This window comes from Bombus vosnesenskii, unplaced genomic scaffold (genome assembly GCF_011952255.1).
Source record: "Bombus vosnesenskii isolate JDL3184/JDL3185 unplaced genomic scaffold, Bvos_JDL3184-5_v1.1 scf7180000013417, whole genome shotgun sequence".
Lineage (NCBI taxonomy): Eukaryota > Metazoa > Arthropoda > Insecta > Hymenoptera > Apidae > Bombus > Bombus vosnesenskii.
Window position 1 is genome coordinate 497,610 of NW_022883036.1, and position 19,763 is coordinate 517,372.

The window sequence follows — 19,763 nt, forward strand, 5'->3', positions numbered from 1 at the left end:
CGTATTTGAATATATAATGCATTGTACAAGATGTAACGCACGATAATTAGACCGTGGATATCTGTGCAAAGGCATAGTTTTATAGAATATTGGTAGTTTAGTGAAACTTGGAAAAGAAATTTATTTTGCGTCCAACAGATTTTAGTCGCGTACTGTTTATCCTACGTTTCATGTGTTTTTTTTTTTGCGTTTTCATATTTCATCTCGTATGTTTTATTCGTCGCGTATGTTTTTTAAGAACATTTTTAAAGATGTAACCTCGTACAGGTATATTACAACATTTTTTTAACGCTTTTCGTTCCATTCGCAGAGGCAAATACGCGGCAGTGAGAAGATGTCGAGAGAGATCGAGCGGAAGGCAGTGGGCAGCGAAATTTCTAAGGAAGAGGAGACGGGCACAGGAATTGAGGGCGGAAGCCCTGCACGAAGTCGCGGTGCTGGATGCCGCGGCGAACTGTTCTCGTCTGGTGTCCTTGCATGAAGTATTCGAAACGAACACGGAGATGGTCCTGGTTTTGGAATTGTAAGTTGCATTCTCTATTTTCGAGGCCGAATTCCAGAATGCGTGTATATATGTACTGTTTTCGATTCAAAGGGCTCCTGGTGGTGAATTGCAAATGATTCTGGACAGAGACGAAGTTCCGGAAGAACGACAAGTCGCCAGATTACTGAAGCAAATTTTAGGCGGAATAGCCTTCCTGCATTCCCTGAACGTCGCTCATCTTGACATTAAGGTGAGTGTCGAACTTTATTCGATGCTTGCGAGAAAATTGTTACGCTATATAGGGTGTCTCAGATTTTTCCAGCCAAACTTTGAGAACTTTGTGAGAATGTCGTTTGAAACTGTACGAACAATATATAAAGTTAGTAAAATATCGATATAGTCGACTGAGTCATTCGGATGAAATTAAATTCAAGCAAATTTCACGGGATAATATGTACTGTACGTAGATCCAATTCTTTATCGCCGTCAGTGCTCTATCGACAGGAACGGCAAACACTTTGAAAGTATTAACACTCAGCGATTATATTGATTGCGAATCTACTCTCTTATCTTACAGCATAGCAACGGCGAGTAGACTACCGTTCCTTCGTATCTTCTATTTTTGTTCTAACTTTTTAACGAAGCTTTAAACGAAACGACCTACACTGCCGGTCGTAAGTATTGGGATATCTGTTTAGTACTAAATCGAACGTTTTTCATTTGTTCTATTCTCTATTATTATTTCATTAGAAAGCTGTTATTTCGTTCGCATCATGCGGCCAGATATTAAATAAAATCGTGTTTGTTAAAGTTTCCTCGTAAATGCGACGAGTAGCTTATAACGTCTCTTATTTATATCCGTAGAATATGAATATAATTAATGCAAACTTGGAATACCATGTATAGTAAGCACGACAGAAGGAAATATTCCGGTCGAGAGTGTTTCTTATCTACCGAACATTAAAAACAACGAAGAATCCGATAAGAGTTGGTAGATTGTGGTTTCTGCAAATAAGTCTTATCTAGATTTTTCCTGTCGGGTTGAAAAACCTTCTCAGAGAATTGGCACGCGTACCTTTACGACCATGAAAGGACACGGATAAAAACTAGAACAGCGAGCGTACGATCTGCGAGTCGCGCCTAATCTCGAGGACCGAACTCGGCGATGAAAAGAAACTCGTTGGCAACGAAACGACGATGTTTCAGGACGGTGCTGGCAGTTTCTCAGCAACGCAACGTGCCCGGCCTGTTGGTCGGTGCGAACGACCTAAATCGTTATGTAAAAGTATCCGTATAACAGGGCGAGCTTTGCCAAATCTCGATTCGAGCGCGAAAACTGTTGCATCGTCGCGACGTCGAGATGATGTTACGCATCGTTAAAGAGGGCATCGATCCGTGGCTAGATCGTCGATCGATTTTACCGACACTAATATCTTCTTGCACAATTGAACTAATATTGTTAGTAGACAGCGGATTTTTATCCATTTATGCGAACTTCGAAGATGCAAAAGTGCACACAATTTATGTATATAGTATGCAAAAATATATAAAACAGTATAGTAGCGTATTTATTACGATATTTAGAGGATAAGATATGCTTTTCATTTAAGTATCATTTCTTCAATTATGCTCGTACAAATGGAAAAGTAGAAATCCGTGGCTTAATTATTAGCGTGTTTTTTGCGCCGCGTATGATCTTTTTTGCCGAATGTGCACTGTGGCTAATTCTTATAGCGATAGAATCGATCTGTTTATGGGAAACGTAAGAATACTATCGGGAATTTACATCTACGATGCGTACTACGAGGGTTGCATTAATTTGTCGTTTCCCCACATTCGCATTGTTGTCTCGGAAAGTAACTTTCTCGCGAATTCAAATATTTGCTAGAAAGCGGGGACGCTTTCGTTGGAATGCAGAAAGGAGAAGACGCGCGTTTCCTCGCTGCGTTGTTATCGCAAAACGTGTATTTGTTTAAAAAAAAAAAGAAAAAAGATCATAAAGCAAAACGGTGAGACACGTGCACGAACGGGAAGGAATCACCGCGATGGAATTCCGACGAAACTGGCTTCGATACGACGTTTCTGCCTACTCGAAATTATTTTTGTACCAGCCACGAGGGAGTCGCGTCTCGCCGCGAAACTTTGACTCGAAAATAACTCGACGCGCCTCTCCTCTTAGCCTTTTCACCCCGAGAATAATATCCAGAGGAAAGAACGAGATCTCTGTCCTCTTTAATTAAAATGTCTTTCCATTTTTTTCACGTTTCAAGATACGTTGAAATATTTGAAGTAGTCCGCGTCTTGCTCCCATTTATGCAAAGTTATATCGCTCGTTCTCTCTAACAGCGGTATAATTCAATATTCGCAGTATTATCTTTTTACCAGCCGACTCGTAAAATTTATCACATTTAGAGACTCGCGGCATCTGTTCGAGCACTTTATCATTTCAAAGAAGCTAATAGTGAAAACGTGACGAACTTTTCAAATACGTAGGCTTTGTATCTTAACTATTTAAAGTTGTAAAGAGGACGAATCTCGTTTCTCGTACGAGCGCCACAGCCTTCTCGAAACAGAGAGTTTCTATAATGTGGATAAAAATGAAGCCTCGTATTTGCATAATTACCCTGGTTTTATCCGTCGATGAATCTTTCGATTTTGCCAATAAATCGCTTTAAATTACGCTAAGCGTCAGAGGAGAGACGATGCATCCCGGAGATGATAGATAAGCGTGGTTTACGTGCGCGTCACGGAGCGCGGTACACGCGCGCGAGATCAGCCACATTTTTCTTATTTGGCGGTGGCGACGATTTGCAATTTGCGACGTGCACACGGTGACACCGTGATACGGGACCAGCTTCGCGAGAGGACGTCGAAGAGACGCGTCGCGACGAAACACAGGCATAGATATACGAATGCGTGTTTATCGATTATCGACGTGATCGATATGGGCGAGCCAAGGCAAACGAGTCGTATTAATAATATTCCTTCGGCGACACACGTGGCGGCTCGCATATTTCAACCTTCCTCCCCCTTTTTTTCTTTACTCTTCTTAACGCGGCTCGGATTATAATCGCGGTTACGCAACCCAATTACCCACCTTTCGTAAATTGATAGCAATTTGCGGAGATACAGGTTACCGGGTACGCAACTAAATTATGGACGAGCGAGAGGCTGGCCACGACGCTGTTAAATTCTCTTCTGAGAGTTATCGATATCGCCTCACAAATTAAATTACCGAGTGAAAAACTGCGATCGAGATGGAAATAAAATAAGGCCGAGTTTCGTGCGTTAAATCGTTGGCACGACACGTGACTCGACTCGAAACGTTCCTTTATCGGCTTTTCTGCTACGAGACCGAGGATTACGCATCCGCCAGAATTATCGCGATGTTTTCCAAACGATAAGATAATTTCGCGCGTTCTAGCTACGTAAAATGGCTCGCCTTAACGGCGGAAAGAATCGATTCTGTTCTTGTTTGCACGTATTTTCCGATAACCGGGAATTACGGCCGATTCTATATCTTCTGGCACTTAACTAGAGTAACCAGCTTCTAATGCGTGTACCTATAAATATATTACACGCGTATATAAATATAACCAGTATATAACTAGTATATACTAATATATAATTATATAATTATATTTCAATTCAAAGAAAACGGTAACATTACAGTAATGTTGCATAAAATTCATATCTTACAGAGTGTCCAGTCTTAAGATTGCTATTTATGTCGTAAATGAATTTTTTTGCTAATGTATGGTCGCAGTGAACGTCTAGTAACGTTACCAACGTAATCATAATAATCGAGTCTCACGACAACGCCGATAAAATTTCAAGAAGTTCGATGTAACGCACAGCAAAGCGTTAAAGTACCTTCGTGTGGATAAATCATCGAGCTGGCGAGAGCAAACCGTTTAGCGTGGCCGTAAAACGTTGCTATCAAAATGTTTTGCCGGTCGAGCCGGCAACGCGTTTTTGAATCGTTGACCCGCGTTTCATTTTCAGTCGCGTCGTTCGAGATCGCGAGAGCGTGGCCGAATAGAAACGACCGCGCCCGTTTCGAAAGGAAAAACGGCGCACTCCAGTTTTGAAACTTTCCGTTTCGACGCGTTCGCTTTTCGAAAAGTCATCGCTCTCGCTTCGATGGCGCTTCGAACTCGGCGAACTCACGCGCGGAGGCCGTGCACCATCCACTGCGGTTCATCTTAAAATATCGCCGTGCCACGAATTCGCGCGATATGCCTGACCCAAATATAGATCTCGCGTTTATGAATGGAAAAATGCAGGCGAATTCTTTGGCTCGATTCCAAGAGGCCTCGTTGGCCGGCGTCCACGAGGTTTCAGGCGCCGGGACGTCGAAGCCAGTTTCACGCCGCTGGAAAATCACGCTCGCGCTCGATAGGTTTCTCGCGGTTGATAATCGCAACCAAGGGGCACGAAACGCCTCCGTCATAGCGTTAAGCCTCTCAGTCTTTCATTCGCAAGTCGTACGGGCTATCTGAATTTTCGTGAAAATTGTTCTCCTCGTGTTTAAGAGGCTAGAACGATAATGGTATGACGCTCGTATTAATGATAACGCACTGATAGTCAATTAATAGAAGTTTGTAATTGATGCAAAGTTTTGAAGCAATATTACAATTAACGCGGAATAGATTAATTAGCGACAATGAACGTCTACTCGAGACAGATTAACAGAGACGTCACTTTGTATTCTCTATTTTAAAGTCTGCCGTACGTGTTAATCAATGGACACGAAATCTATATAAGGCCAAGTCGTCTTTAAGCTTTACGGTACGTTTATTGTAACGCGTCCTCGTTTTCACCCAAGTATGTTTTTTTGTCGTTAAAAAATCTCTTACGTTTAGAGAAAAGAAGAAAGTTATTAATTAATACGTGTCGTTTGTCGCTGGAATTTCACGTTAAAGATATTGCGGAATATAAAAACTGCTTTTCTCGGTTGAAACGAGAGGCGAGATCGTAACTAAAAAAAAATAACAGCTGGGTTAATCAAAAGTGAAAGGATCAATTTCGACTATCAACGCGTACAACTTTTCTACCTACGTCAATCCTATCGTTCGATCGTTCGCGTTCCCGTTCGCGGAATGTCATAGCTCTTTCGAACTCGTGGAAACGAGCGGTTGAACGATCTCGACAGGCATGCAATAATAAACGCGATATCTAAACTGGCGCCATAGACCGTCTACTTCTCTATTTGCCTTCGATCTCCGATAATCGCGTTGTTTGAAATTGGTACGTTCTCGCGACAGCCCGAACCTTGTATATTCTCTATCGAACGTTCGTTATTCTAGGCTTTCTGGCGAATCGATTTTTCGACGGATTTTCTACGGAAGAGAGGCGATCGACCTCCGAAGAGAAAGGGAGAGATTCATCAATGAACTCTCGGGGCCTAGCCTTGATAGTCGGAGGAGCGAGCTTGTACCGAGAATTCCATTTCTGCCATGGTCAGTGGCTCGCGTTCCCTCGATCGATGCGCGCCAAGCGTCGAAGCGGTTCGTTCATTAGGCAGAACGCCGCGTTCGATGAAATCGATTCATCGGCCTCTTAATGGGATAACCGAGCTCCGCCCCGTAGACGGCGCGTTCCGAGCGAACGCGATACGAGTTAAGGAAAAAAGACCAGCGATATTTCATACGTCGAAGGAAAAGCGACTGACCGATCATCTCTCTTTTCTCCCTTTTCTACATGCTTCTATCATGCAACCAACATTCTTCTAACCATATAGAGCAACGATAAAATTTGTGCTTCGATCGGCATGTTCGTAGCGTACAGTATATAATTACGTTCGCGTGGAATCGATTTTGCAAAATGACTCAGATTCCAGACGAGTATTGTTGGGATCATTGGTAACCCGATTCAGATACGCTCAACGTGCATTGAGAGATCGTTCCACTGCATAGTATAGTCCGGGAAGCGATATTTCGTTGATAAAATTGAAGATACTTTTATATACAATGAAATTTAAATTCTTTTAAATGTAAATGTTAATATCAGCTTCCACGATGTAATTCGGCTATTTCTTGGAAATTATTCAAAGACACAAGAAATTTTATCAACGCTGTCCATCACATCCGTGATGTTACAGTATATTTGCTTGCAAAGGTATATTTGAAAATTAGTATGCGGCAGAAATATTCATCTTCGTAAACGTTACAATAAGCGAAATACGAGCTCATGGAATATCGAGGTTTATTGAACCTAAGCGTTTAAAAACTATCTATATTCTAATAATATCTATCAAAATATAACACGCATTTCACTTCGTACAGACTCGAGGAGAACAGCAGGGTTAATGTATTCTTTCTCGTAACTCGTTCCCTCGTACAGCGCGTGTTGCATTCACGTCGACCAACACGTACATGGAACACGCACACGCGTGTTCTCGCGTCTGGCAGCAGAGCGTAGGGTCGCTTCCCCCTTTTCTCAACCGCCGGAAGTTTCAATGAACGCGAGAGACAGATCCTCATAAATTCGTTGTCCGTTGGCTAAAAAGCCTTGCAACTTCGCGCAGACGCTTTCGCGTGCTTCGCATTCCGATCCTCCGCCGAGTTTTAATCGAGAAAATTCGATCGTCGACCTCGACCATGCAACGCCAAGAGAGAACGATCGCAGATGCGCCGAGGCATCGTGAGAATTACCCGCAGCGACGTTTTTCTCTCGAAAAGGTAGATAACCCTGACTTAATGGTTTGCGTCCTTCCTGCAGTTTTTACGATCGCTCTCTGTGTTACGTTAAACGACGACATCCGACAGACCGAGCTCCGAGAACCGGCTCACCTGTTACACTTTCCTAGACACGCTCGATCGATACATCGCACGTAACGCGGCGTTTTGAACCGAGCGAGCGAGCGACCGCACCTCACTCGTTCTCGTAAAATTTAGAAACGAACGCCGTAAACGAGCATTCGTTCGTCGAATCAGAAATGCAATATCCGTATGATTTAAACTGGCTCGATCCGGACCGTTCTTCGGTTCGACGAGGAAACGATCAAGAAGCGATTATCCTATTTGCCAAGGAGAATACGCGCTTGTTAATAATATTCGTGGTAATCGATCGCGACGCCTACATCGGTCGCGGCGAGGAACGTTCGCGAAACTCGAATGACGCAGGAACTCCGTAATGGCTAATTATGGAAATGTCTTTGTTCCTTATTGAACGACTTCCGGGACTCGGACGAGTCCGTTGCCAAACACGTTTGCCAGATTCTCACTCCGAATGATCCGCTCTGGACAAGAGCGTTCGTCTCGTTCTAAAGCTGCGTTTCCATCGGTGCTCGCGAACATGTTCGCGAAGAACCATTTCCCGAAGAAACTATTGCTAACATTAGTAGATACGCTGGTAGATACGATGCAATACGGCTACGAGATACTTGAAGAATATTTTTTAGATTTATCTGGACGTGGCTGATGCATACGCAGAATCGAAATGCATAGTAATCGCGATTAATACGAGGGTTCTAAGTCTCAGCGACGTTTTTCCGACGATGGTATTATAAAGTTTCACGATATAAAGCGTTAAAGAGCAAATTCGAGCGCTCGCGATACGAAGAAGCAAGAAACGAGAAGCAGCAGAGTAAAACGCATTGATAGGACTCGGTGGACGAAGTGCACGAGTGTCGAAAGCAAAAGGGGCCACACGAACAAAACGTCCCACGACCTCGACTTTACAGGAGCACTTTTCAAGCATCGTGCGACGCAGTCCGGTCACGTTCAACTCGTAACTCGGTATAACGAAACGTAACGCGCAAACTGAATCCTCGAGCGGAACGAGCGTGCACGCCATCGTTCCTTCTTGGTCTTCTCGTCCCCCCTCGCGTGTTTTACCAATTTTCTTCGTCTATCTTTCTTCTCGATCAAAGCTTCGAAGGTGAATCGCTGCAGGAGCGAGGAGGAATATTCTAACCGACGTGGTATTCCACGAAGCGAGACGATCGAGGACTTTTGCAATCGCTTCTATACGCTGTTGGTCGCGACGGGCACTGTTTCGTAGAACGTTGACGAAGACTCGCGACGATAATGTTTAGAACATCGCAGCGGGAAGAAAAAGCTTTTCCTTAAACGTTTCTGTCACGCTACGCGTTACGAGAGTTTCTCCGCAGGTGTCAATTCGCTGTCCTTGCTCTGGCGACTCGTCTCCGAGATATTTCTCAGCGTTAAAGCTCACGCAGATTATCCAATGGATGGAAAAGTTGGTCTAACGAAAATTCCCCGTTTTCGTTCGGCTATCTTCCATCTTTGTTCTATCAATGTTTCTTTGCGAGAAGTTTCAATAATTTCCAGACTGTAAAGAACGCAACGAGTCCCTCTTTTCGTCATAAATTCAAAGATTCCGTAAAATGGATGTTGCGATTCGAATTTGCGGAGGATTTATGGTGACGGACAAACCACCGTATCGCGAGTCTCGCTTTTATCTACCAGAATACATTGTCACTTAAAAAGATCATCGACACAAATTTCGTCGTTTTTCTTACCAGCCTATCAGTTTCTCTAAAATAATTCTCTCACGGGCTGAAAACCGTAGGCGATGGAATCGCGAGCGAATAGAGGCGCGAAAGAGGATGCGTGGGCGTCTCGTTCGAACGGGCACCGAAAGGCTCGATACGCGAATGCAAACGATCGTCGATAAGAAAGGTCGTGGCGCGGCCTAGCCGAGCGATTCATGCCCCTTTCTCGATCGTTTTTTCCCGCCTCTTTCCGAGAGAATTCTTTCCTCTCGAAACAATCGAACAATGCGCTTGACTGCTGTACGCGAAGAAAGAGACAACAGAGAAGGAAACAGGATCCGAGGTTCTAGGCAAAAGAGAGAAAGAGCGATACAGAGAGGAAGAGAGACGAAAAGAACGAAAGGGGACGAACGAAAGCTCCCTTTGTTGATATATTGTCAACGACAATACGCTTTTCAAGCTCCTAGCTAGAGCGACGATTATGTTTTCAGGAGTCACCGGTTTCAACTTTTAAACGCTGTCCAAAGGAGCGTCATTATCGAGTTTATTAAATGGCCACGTGAAATACTCGAGTGTGGCGATTAATTGCACCGATTAGTCAGCGGGCGAGGTACAGGGAATTAGCTTTTGTTCGATACTTTTAATTAAGTACCACTGTGCGTACCCATTGGAACGTTCAACTGTAGATCGGTAACTACGTTTTTGTACCCATTGGGAAAAACACACCTGCAGTGGCTGTAACCCAACGTGCTCCCTTTACGAGCAGATGTTTCAACTTCATTATTCGTACGCTACCAAAAGTATCCGGACACTTTGATGTTACATGAATTTGATCGGAGTGTAGATATCACTGGAAAATTAATTAGAAACAAGGTTTAGTAGCGATTCGCAGAGAACAAGATGATTACAACGATCCTCTTATCCTTAATTGTGTCAAAAAAAAAAAAAAAGAAAAAGATGAAAAAGAAACAAGTATGCGGACTTTCGAGCGATAGTGTACAAAGATAAATTGCCCTACATCGCACAACAATTATTCGTAATCGTCGAATTACAAAGCAAATTACACTTACCTTGACTCAAATATCCTTCCGACTGAAATAACCCTGTCGTATATTCCATGGCACTCACCTGATCAAATAAAAGGAAAAGCAAGCACGAGAGCTCGTTGGTGGTTACGATTAATTATCACGATTACGTGACAAATGCGTCGTCGAATTGTCGTTTGTCAAATAGCTTCGATTAAGTTAAGACATCGCGTACGAACAAGCCATGTAATGATCGCTGAAATCACGATAAGACAGATGGAAAAAACTACTCCGATGCACGTTGCTCGGTTCGCCAGCACCCGCTGTGCCGTACGTTGGACCATTTTTGTTGCGAACGCGTTTCCCTCGCGCGCCCTTCTTTCACTGGCATCAAACGCTCTTAGCTAGTTGATAATCGTAGCGACAAGATCGCTCTAAATAATTCATTCTCGCTGTAAATGTCGCCTGGGTAAAGTACGAAACGGTGTTCTCGTTGGAGAAGCACTCGAGAAGTCTCGGGCGTAGATCGCATCGTACGGTTAATCGGGGACGCTTCGGCTGCTCCGGGATAAAATATGATCGTTCCATCTTCTTCCCGAGCGTCCGCGAGCTGCAAGCAATTATACGGAACGACGAAAGAAAATAACGAGCTCTTTTGTCTCCGTTGGCGGTCTGTGGAGATTCTTGAAAGCCTTGGTCGTCGCGAGACCACCATCCGTCTCGAGAAAAATTCTCTTTTTCATCGCGTAATTTTACTTCTTCGTTTTACTTCTATTATGGCGAATTATAGTTCTAACCTTGTTCGTTCGTTACTTTCAGCCTCAAAACCTGGTCCTGACTGGCGAGTTCCCAGACTGTGACGTGAAGCTTTGCGACTTTGGTATCTCGCGGTACATCAGCCATGGCGCGGACATACGGGAGATTCTGGGCACGCCCGATTACGTTGGTGAGTAATCCTGACTCAAGCAACGGAAAAAGAATTCGCGTTAAACCGTGACTCGCTGGATCGTTGATAGCGTTCGAAATTTTCCGCTGTCTGTTTGTTGGTCTCGTAAGTAGGGGAACCTAAAGTACGATAACGTCTTTCATTCTGTTGCGGACCTTGAATTTGTCTGTCTTCGATCCGATAAGAGAATTACGCGGCCTCGAATTTAGAAATTACAAGCAATTCGTCATGTTGCTCCGGGTTCCCCTATTTCTCGTCGCCACTAGCCAGTATTCGCACGGTGAATCGAGTCCGCGGCTCGTTTCATACCGCGTAATTCCATTAGAGAAACAGACCTATTGCATAATTGGACAGAGTAAGCCACTTTTTGAGCGGGCAGGAAAACCACACGCGTGGCTTTACGTCGATCATCGACAAAGAGCCATCCATTTACGATTACTCTCTGCTATCGCTTTTGACTTGGGTCTAACGGTCGCACAGCAAACTCGAACGAAACCGTCGTTGGACAATGCAACGTCACAAACCGTTGCATTCCCACGACCTGTTCTTCGTTGCGTGCCTTTCGATGCTTCCTTTCCTGGTTTCACACTCAAGTCGCGTCTCTCGCCATCGTTTCAGCCCCAGAAGTGTTGAACTATGAGCCGATCAGCCTGGCAACAGACATGTGGTCCATCGGAGTTCTGTTGTATGTGTTGCTAACGGGATGTTCTCCGTTCGGAGGTGACACGAAGCAGGAAACGTTCTGCAACATCAGCCGATGTCGCCTAGATTTCCCCGACGATCTGTTCGAAGACGTGTCCGAGGAAGCGCGCGATCTCATGCGCAAGCTAATGGTCAAGGATCCAAAGTAAGTATACTAACGAGATACGTCTACGTATCCGTTCCTGGCCGTTCGAATTATTTGAGAATGATCCCGCGTATCTGTATCTCTGTTCCTTGCTGTACAAATTTATTGGAAATATTCTTCCGAATGACTGCCGTGATTGATCGAGATGAAGTTTGTTGACTCGTCAAATATACCTTCACCCCTCCCCCCCCCATTTATTTCACTGTAATTTTATTCCGTAATAATTAACGTTATCTCTTAAAAAAGTAGCAACGGACCAGTCCATTGAAAATTATAGCCATCCGTAGAAAAGTAATTACAGCAAATTGCTCGAGACCATCCAAATCTTCTTTGAATCATTTTTCATACAGCAGGTAATTTACGAGTAATTTGCAATTGTAAATAAAGATCGGACGTATCCTTTATATAGGGAGTCGAATGAGATTGTATATTTCAAACGAATCATCTCGCCTCTTTGATACATGGCAAATTTCATCTTGGTCAACCAGCTGTATCTTCCGAAGGTATTCAGACCCTTTTTTGGACTGTCCCCCGATGGAAAGCGTGTTACCGGTCGACTCGGACAGCGCATCGTCGTTGGAATGTCGCGATCTAACGTAACGCGATTGCTTTCGTTCCTAGAAGCCAAATAATGCCAACGTACTCGACCTAACTAACAGTGTTCTCGAGATGCACGCGCTGCCTCCACGCGGCCTATCTTCTTTCGCTTCGAGGTAAACGGTAAGCGGTAAACGTTCTCGGTAGGTCGCGCGGCACGCTTCCTCGAAGGCATTATTTTCACCAGTGCCGGAATTCTTAGTAGCACGTTCTCCGATAATACTTATCCGCCGACCTCTTTAGTCTTCCATCGAAGTCGCGGCGCTGGCACCGGCGCCTTTTCGCCAGCGATAAACGCGAGGTCAGACGCGAACTCCTTCGTCTCTTTCATAACACGATCTCGAGTTTAGCGGCCGTTGAGCGATGATTTACCTCGAGGCAAGATTCGAGTCGGATGAAATAATTATCGTGATACATATCCAGTCGATACAACTATTGCCACCCATTTCATCTGACCTAACTTTCAAAATGAACCAGACGTATACGTAACTGTGTTTTTTCTTTTTTTTTTTTTTCTTTTTACAAAAATCCGTTCTTAGTGGAAATATTTTAAGAAACGTGTCAGAACGTGGTCATACTTGGTATATCGAGTTTCCACGAACTTAACGTAAACTTATGCATAAAGTTTTCTTGACTGCATACTGTAACTATGTTTCACAATATATAGCCATGATAGTCGAATCTCGTTATAACTATAAACTGCGAGTTGGTATGCGTTAGGAAATTTGAAATTGCAAAAGTCCACGCAATGTACGACAATGTAGTATTTGATACGACGTTCAATGGATGACATCAATTTCCACTTAGATTCTATTTGCTTAATCGGATTTATAAAAGAGTGAATTTGCATAAAAATGTGCGGTCTATTTATAGCGCTCATAATATATTCGTAAGAGGTTTCTACAAGTGTTCGTATAGGTACTTTGGCGAGGAACTGTATAGAATGTTAAAAGGAAACTTCACTGCCTCGAAACTCGTAATTGTCGGTAGGTATCGCGATACCCAGTTCGTCTCGCGCGAGATCTCGTGCAAAGTTATGCCTCGAGGTAAATCTCATCGTGTAGGAGACGTTGTAGGTTTAGAAGCTACGACGAAAGTCTTTAAACTCGATCATTCGGCTTCCTGAATCCGCGCGTACGTGGAAGCAAAACGATCGACATTCCATCGAGACGACTTTCTTCGAAACGGGAAGAAGGACGTTGGCACATCGAACGAGTTCCGCTGAAAAACTCGTAGATTTCCTTATCGTCGACCAGTCGGACAGCTGAAAGGAAGTCTCCATCCGGAATATCCGCGCCCTTCCAACGCGAAAGTTGGCTTATCTCGTTGCCAGCGTGTGTGTTTTATCGTCGAATGTACATGCGTCGTTTTCGTTCCCTTTCCATCCCTACGAAACGCGCGTTACGCAACTACGTAGATGCCTGTTACCAGAGTCAAGACGTCCCGTGACTTGTGCCGGAAATGGCGACCATTCGTGAAATCGCGATGGTTTGTACAGAATGGGACACATTGTGAGATCGAAAAAAAGAATAAGAAAATGCAACTATGTACGTGGTTTGATACAAAAGCAAGGAGATTGTTCTCGTTGTAACTCGGATTACTTGCCCCGATAAAAAGCTGATAAATTCATACATTTTAAATTCGACAAATTTTGATCGAAACTTTAATTATTTGTTCGCTTCATATTGATAATCTTAATCCGTTGCTTTTCCAGCGAACGCTTGACCGTCACGGAATGCTTGCAACACCCATGGTTCGGCTCGTTCGACGACCCTCAACCACCATTATCTTTATCCAGCTGCCCAGCGTTGGACCAGTCTCCCATGCAAGATAAATCATCGCAGGAAACAAAATCGTTCTCCAAATCTACCACGAGCGCCGAACACCAGACGACGACAGGATCATCCATGACCAAGAACGACTCAGAGAAACAAAAAGCGGTGAACGCTTGTCAGGGCATGGAAACGAAACCTTCGGCAAACAGAGCAATTTCCTCGCACACGGAGAACATATATTCAAAATCAAAACTGTCGCCCAAACCCACTAGATTCGGACTGAGCTCGGATCGCAGGGACACTTTTAAGAGGAATATGGATTCTCTGGCGCAGAAATTTTCCGGCACAGAAATCATGATAATCGAGCCAGTCCCGTCATCCGGTACCACAGTTTCCTCAAACGTAACAAGCAGTACGCAAAGAAGAGCGACAGCCACGCACACGATGCCAGCCGGAGAGGTGTTCAAATGCACACCGGTATTCATCCTGGGCGAAGAGCAACAATGCAGCGACAGTGGCAGCGATTCCGTTTCAGAAATATCGACAGACAGCTCTAGCGACCGAAGCAGTATTTATTCAGACGATTCGTTGGATTTTATCTTATACGGAAAGAGTCAAGGCAGAGCCAGTTTCCCATTCTCTGCTACGGAAGCGCCTTCCGACAGATGGGAACAGAGGCACCATACGAGGGTTTGGCCGAGAGAGTGCAACGGAGTGGTGAGCAAAGCTCTCAGCCGTTTTTCCTCAGAAACGTCGAACACGAAGTTCAGCAAAGCTTCCACGCCGCCAACAGTCCATGGTAAAACTGGATTAGAAGCTCTTCGCGAAAGGGGTGGAAATTTAGTTGTAATTCGTGAACCTGTAAGAGCTGGCAGATATACCAGATACAGCGAAGTACAATGCGAGTCGGTGCAAGCACGGATTCGACGATTTCAGGTTCATGGAGCTTCGTAGATGAGTAAGCACGTGATCTGTCCGTGAAGGACTTTCTCGAGCAGCTTCAGAGTCCTGGGTCCTCGATGGACAGCAGCAGGATCCTTTGTACATATTACGTTACGGTGTACAGTAAATGTAGTTTCGAGAGCGCGTTGCGAGACATCGATAGTCGAAGAAGTATGCCGAAAGAACAGAATGCTATGGGATAACTGTAAATATTACAACGAGAAAATTTGCGGGTACCGATCGCTCATGACGCATGTTGTACATAAATTCGGACGACCGAGATTCTACGAGAGAGCGGCGGTCGACCGGACCACCGCGGTGACTCGAGTTTCGAAGGTTTTATCGTACATAACGCAAGAGTAAAAAGAAGAGCTTATTAGTTGATTGTGGTACGGTTGTTTATGGAAGTATTTGAGCACTTCTAGGATCTTTTTACGAATTTATTATGTGCTGGTTATATGATACATTTTGAAATTTTCTTAGAACTGCGACGAGGCACGATTTCCGTGGTCGAATTGCTAATATAATTGGAATACTCGTGTTCCATTTAATAGTACTATCGAAATTTCGAAAAGTCGTATAACACATATAGTAAATTTACAGAAATTTTCTACACCGAGTACTCAAATAATTGTATAAATTATTGCATGTAGATTGGATTCAAGATGGCAGCAAGAGTTTCAAGCGAAACGTATCGACAGCTCGTTGTCTGCCATTACCGATAGACTGACCGGCCGTCCCTTTGAACTGTGAGATAGAAAAAAGTAAAAAAAAAAAAAAAAAAAAACGAAAAAAAGAGAAACGCGATTTACGCGTTCCATGCATCGAGTTGCTCGCGATACGAAAGTGGAAGATTGCTTCATCTCGTTTCGTTTTCTCTTGTCTCGCCTCTTCTCTCAACAACGTTTCACGCGGGGTCGACACTTGCGATAGTTACGCAACTGGATAAATGTCAGGCATATGTCAGACTTTGTTCGGAATTCTAGAGTAACAGCGAACGTGTATAAAGTAAAATGGCGCGCGAGCAGCTCGATGTTGAGCGGCGAGTTTGCCCAACCTAGCCATAATATTATTAGTCGCTGTATAGATCGTCGTGATAACAGTAACTCGAATTACCTGGAGCTCCGTTCCATGGATCTCGCTAAAATTTCAATCCGATAACTTGGGTGCCTTCACCGTATACGTTTAAGAGAAGTCGTGTCCCAGTCGCTTAAGCCATTAATGACCAAGCACAATAAATAGAGCAGTAAAGGTAACGCATATAAAAATCTATTAAATCCACGGTATTCGCTATCGTATTCACTAGACTGTGGATTTTTATGCTTTTATGGGAAATTGAATTCTTAGAGGCTATCGTAGATGAAGGCTTACCATAGGCGCATCTTTTGTAGATAAAGATACCGACAGAGATAACGAAGTGGGATTGAATGTGTTTTTACTTTTAAATTTTCAAGTTTTTGAATTTAAAAAGTAAAATTAAGAATAAATAGGTTATTGGTTGCTATTGTTACAAGTAATAACATTGCTTTGTTATTTGTTACACAGAACAATAAGATTAAAAGAAAATTTCACTCGCGATAGCCTCCAGAGTGAAAGATGCAAAGATACGTAGAATTCACACAATGGGCAAAAGCATATAAAATATTCAAAATATCGTACTCGTTAGAATATTTAAAGAGTAAAACAATTCTCCAGCTATGCCATCATTTTTTTCATTCTGTCGAGAAAAATATGAATCCGCATAAACATCCGCAGTCCAGGGATACAATTCTATAATGTAAATTGCAAAGAAAAAAGAAATTGCAACGCTGTGGCTCTTGATGGGTTAAGTCCTCTAGCGTAAACGAAGCATACGCGTACATGTAGATATAGAAATGTACGAGATACACGGGGTAGAATCTCGCGTATGAATATTTCTGCGTGTACAGGCAGTGAGCTGTACGCGACTTATCGCAAGCATTAACCGCATACTCGTAGTGCCTGCTTCTGTTTGTCCCGTTCGTAGTAGCGTATCTCTCTCCGCGGAAATACGGCTCGTTACGCCGGAAGAAAAATGAACGCGTGCACGACGGAAGAGCGTGGTGAGAGAACGAATCGATGCTTCCAAGAAGAGTCGGGTGAACGAGTCAAAGAAATCTCTCTCCAGTCTGAATAGAGTGCCTTAGTCGTACGGACGATTTAATCAATCGTACCGACGATCGATCGAAATTGAGAGCCTAGACTAGCTTTAGGCGTCTCCAATTCTTCTCGTTGGATCGATATCGTCTCTCGAGGGAGATCGGTGCCTCGTATCACAACGACCTGCCCTGCTAAATATCGCGCTGCAACACTCAAAAATGAACCTGTTAGCTGAGTTACGTTTGACCAAATGCTCCTAGAATCCTGAAACGGAAAGTTAAATATATGCGTGGGCTTACGATTGCTTAAAAACCAATCACCGCTTGTATTAATAATTCTTCTGTTTAGTCCATAAAGTGACATTTAAATCAGAAAATCGACGAACATGATCCAGTTTTTTTTGAACCATGGCATGTTAAAACGCTACGTCATAAAATGACGCGAGAGTGATAAAATTAACAAAGATAAGCTCATCGTGCTCCTTCTGTGATCTTTCGAATGATAAACGACGCGAATGATATATTTATTCTTAAGTAAAATGAAACAACACGTAAAGGGATAGGAGATTTCTAGATGGGGAAATTACGTTTTCGAGTTCCTTCTTCGGTTAACAGGTTGACGTTTGAAGAAGCTTTTCCTTCTGCCTCTTTTCTTCTCCTACTACACATCTAGGATCTGTCGCATCTCAATGACTCAAGATACATCGCGAAACTACTGCCGTTAGTACTAAATGAGTCTTTTTAGCCATTGAAATATATATCCAGGGCGAGTTTCGTTGCGAGAAATGAAACGATCAATAGCTCTCGTCGAGCGAAATCCCGATTTTTTCAATTCTGCGCAAGTTTGCGAGTACGAAACGCATAAATGTATAATGTATACATATCCACGTAGACGAAGTACGAGGACGAACGCTGAAAAAAAATCTCGTGGAGCTTCCACTTCCGTGGTAGAAGGGAACGTTCCGTAAATACTAGTCATATAGTTGCTCGTGCTTTTGTTCGAATTCGTTCGTTTCCCTCTGACTAGCCGCTTTAAATCGCGGTAAAATTCTCAACGTACAGTGCCTTTAGAAACATTTATACAGAGATGGAGGAACGAGAACGTTCGAGCAGGAAGGACGAGCGCACGATCGAAATGACGAGAATCGCGCGTCGATGTCGAAACAACCATCCGACGAAGCAGCAGCGATGATGTCTATAGAAAATGGAAAATGCGTTTGGAATCGCGATCGACCGAATCGCTTTGCGTCGTTGTTTCGTGTAACCGAGTTCCTCGTAGATCGAGGAATCGAATCATTTCCGACTTCGCGAATATTGTTAATAGACTGCGGATTTTTATACATTTTTGGCAAGTTTAACACTTAATCCAGTTGTCCTTCTCGCTTCCCCTTCGTGTACATACTATCAGATATCTTCCTCCTCATAGATCGTAAAATATTTTATTCCCGAAAGATGTGAAATATACGAAATATTGCAAATAAATATTTAAACGCTGTCTGTATGTTTTATGTATTGAATTATAATTTTTATTAGAAAAAGAAAAGAAACCACCAATATATCGTACTTGTTATACAATATTTAATGGACGGGACAAATCTCTGTTACGATTCCAACATTCTCGATCTCTATAAGTTAAAATTATAAATTTGTATAAACAACCGCAGTCTAATTGTTATCGCGGTGTGAGGCGTTCGTCCTTTGAAGTTCCGAAACGCACACTATCGAGATACGCGAACGCACGACACGAGACACAGGGAATATCTGACGTCTGACACGAATATAATATCTTGTCGTAGAGTATGAACACAATGAGCAAATGAAAGAGCGTGAGAGTGCGTGTTGCGTGATTTCACGATTGCCTCTGAGAATCAAAGAAAATCATAGAGACCTGTAATATAGTTTTGCTACGATGATAGAGAAAAAGGGCGTGCATCCGAAGCGAGCCGGTTTGCCATTTCTCTGGGCCAATGCGTTGTTATTTATTTCCGTCTACTTTTCTGTCCGATACCGTATTTAATTATCCCGCGTGTCGCGTTTTATTCTCGTGGCTTTTTAGTCCGATCGTTGGCCCTCGCAGAAGGGCGTGCCGTTCCTCTACCCTTTCACTCGGGCGCGCCCTGTTCTCCGATTTATCAATATTATTATTATTATTATTATTATTATTATTATTATTATTATTATCATTACAATTATTAATATTATTATTACTACTACTGCTATTATTATTACTATTATTATTATTACACTATTATTGTAATGTTATTAATTTCGAGGTCAATTATGATGAGAAGTATCGCGCATGTAGATGCTATTATGATCTTCTGTAAATATTTCTCTGTCATTGTATTAATTTTAATAACATGCGAAATAAATCATTCGTTCAAATCATTGATACTTATATTTTTACGACGAATATTTCACGTAAATGTACACAGCACAAGCGAAAGACAGGATAATACAAAAGGATGATACCTACAGGAATTGAAACAAGTGACTAAATGGAAATTCTCAAGATTTTGTCTCCCGCCACTACGATTAGAATTTACCAGAGTCTTCCAGTAAACGAAAC

At 43.1% G+C, this 19,763-nt stretch overlaps 1 protein-coding gene across 1 annotated transcript in view; it reads left to right on the top strand.

Moving 5' to 3' along the window:
• LOC117237948 (serine/threonine-protein kinase 17B-like) overlaps positions 1-17,911 on the top strand; it is a 62,311-nt gene extending 44,400 nt beyond the window's left edge. Inside the window, exons 2-6 of the mRNA XM_033502402.1 lie at positions 311-523; positions 596-734; positions 10,790-10,916; positions 11,535-11,763; positions 14,075-17,911. Of these exons, the coding sequence (XP_033358293.1) occupies positions 311-523; positions 596-734; positions 10,790-10,916; positions 11,535-11,763; positions 14,075-15,089 (1,723 nt within the window). The 3' untranslated portion in view covers positions 15,090-17,911. The remainder of the gene's footprint in view (positions 1-310; positions 524-595; positions 735-10,789; positions 10,917-11,534; positions 11,764-14,074) is intronic.
• The last annotated feature ends 1,852 nt before the right edge of the window (positions 17,912-19,763 follow it).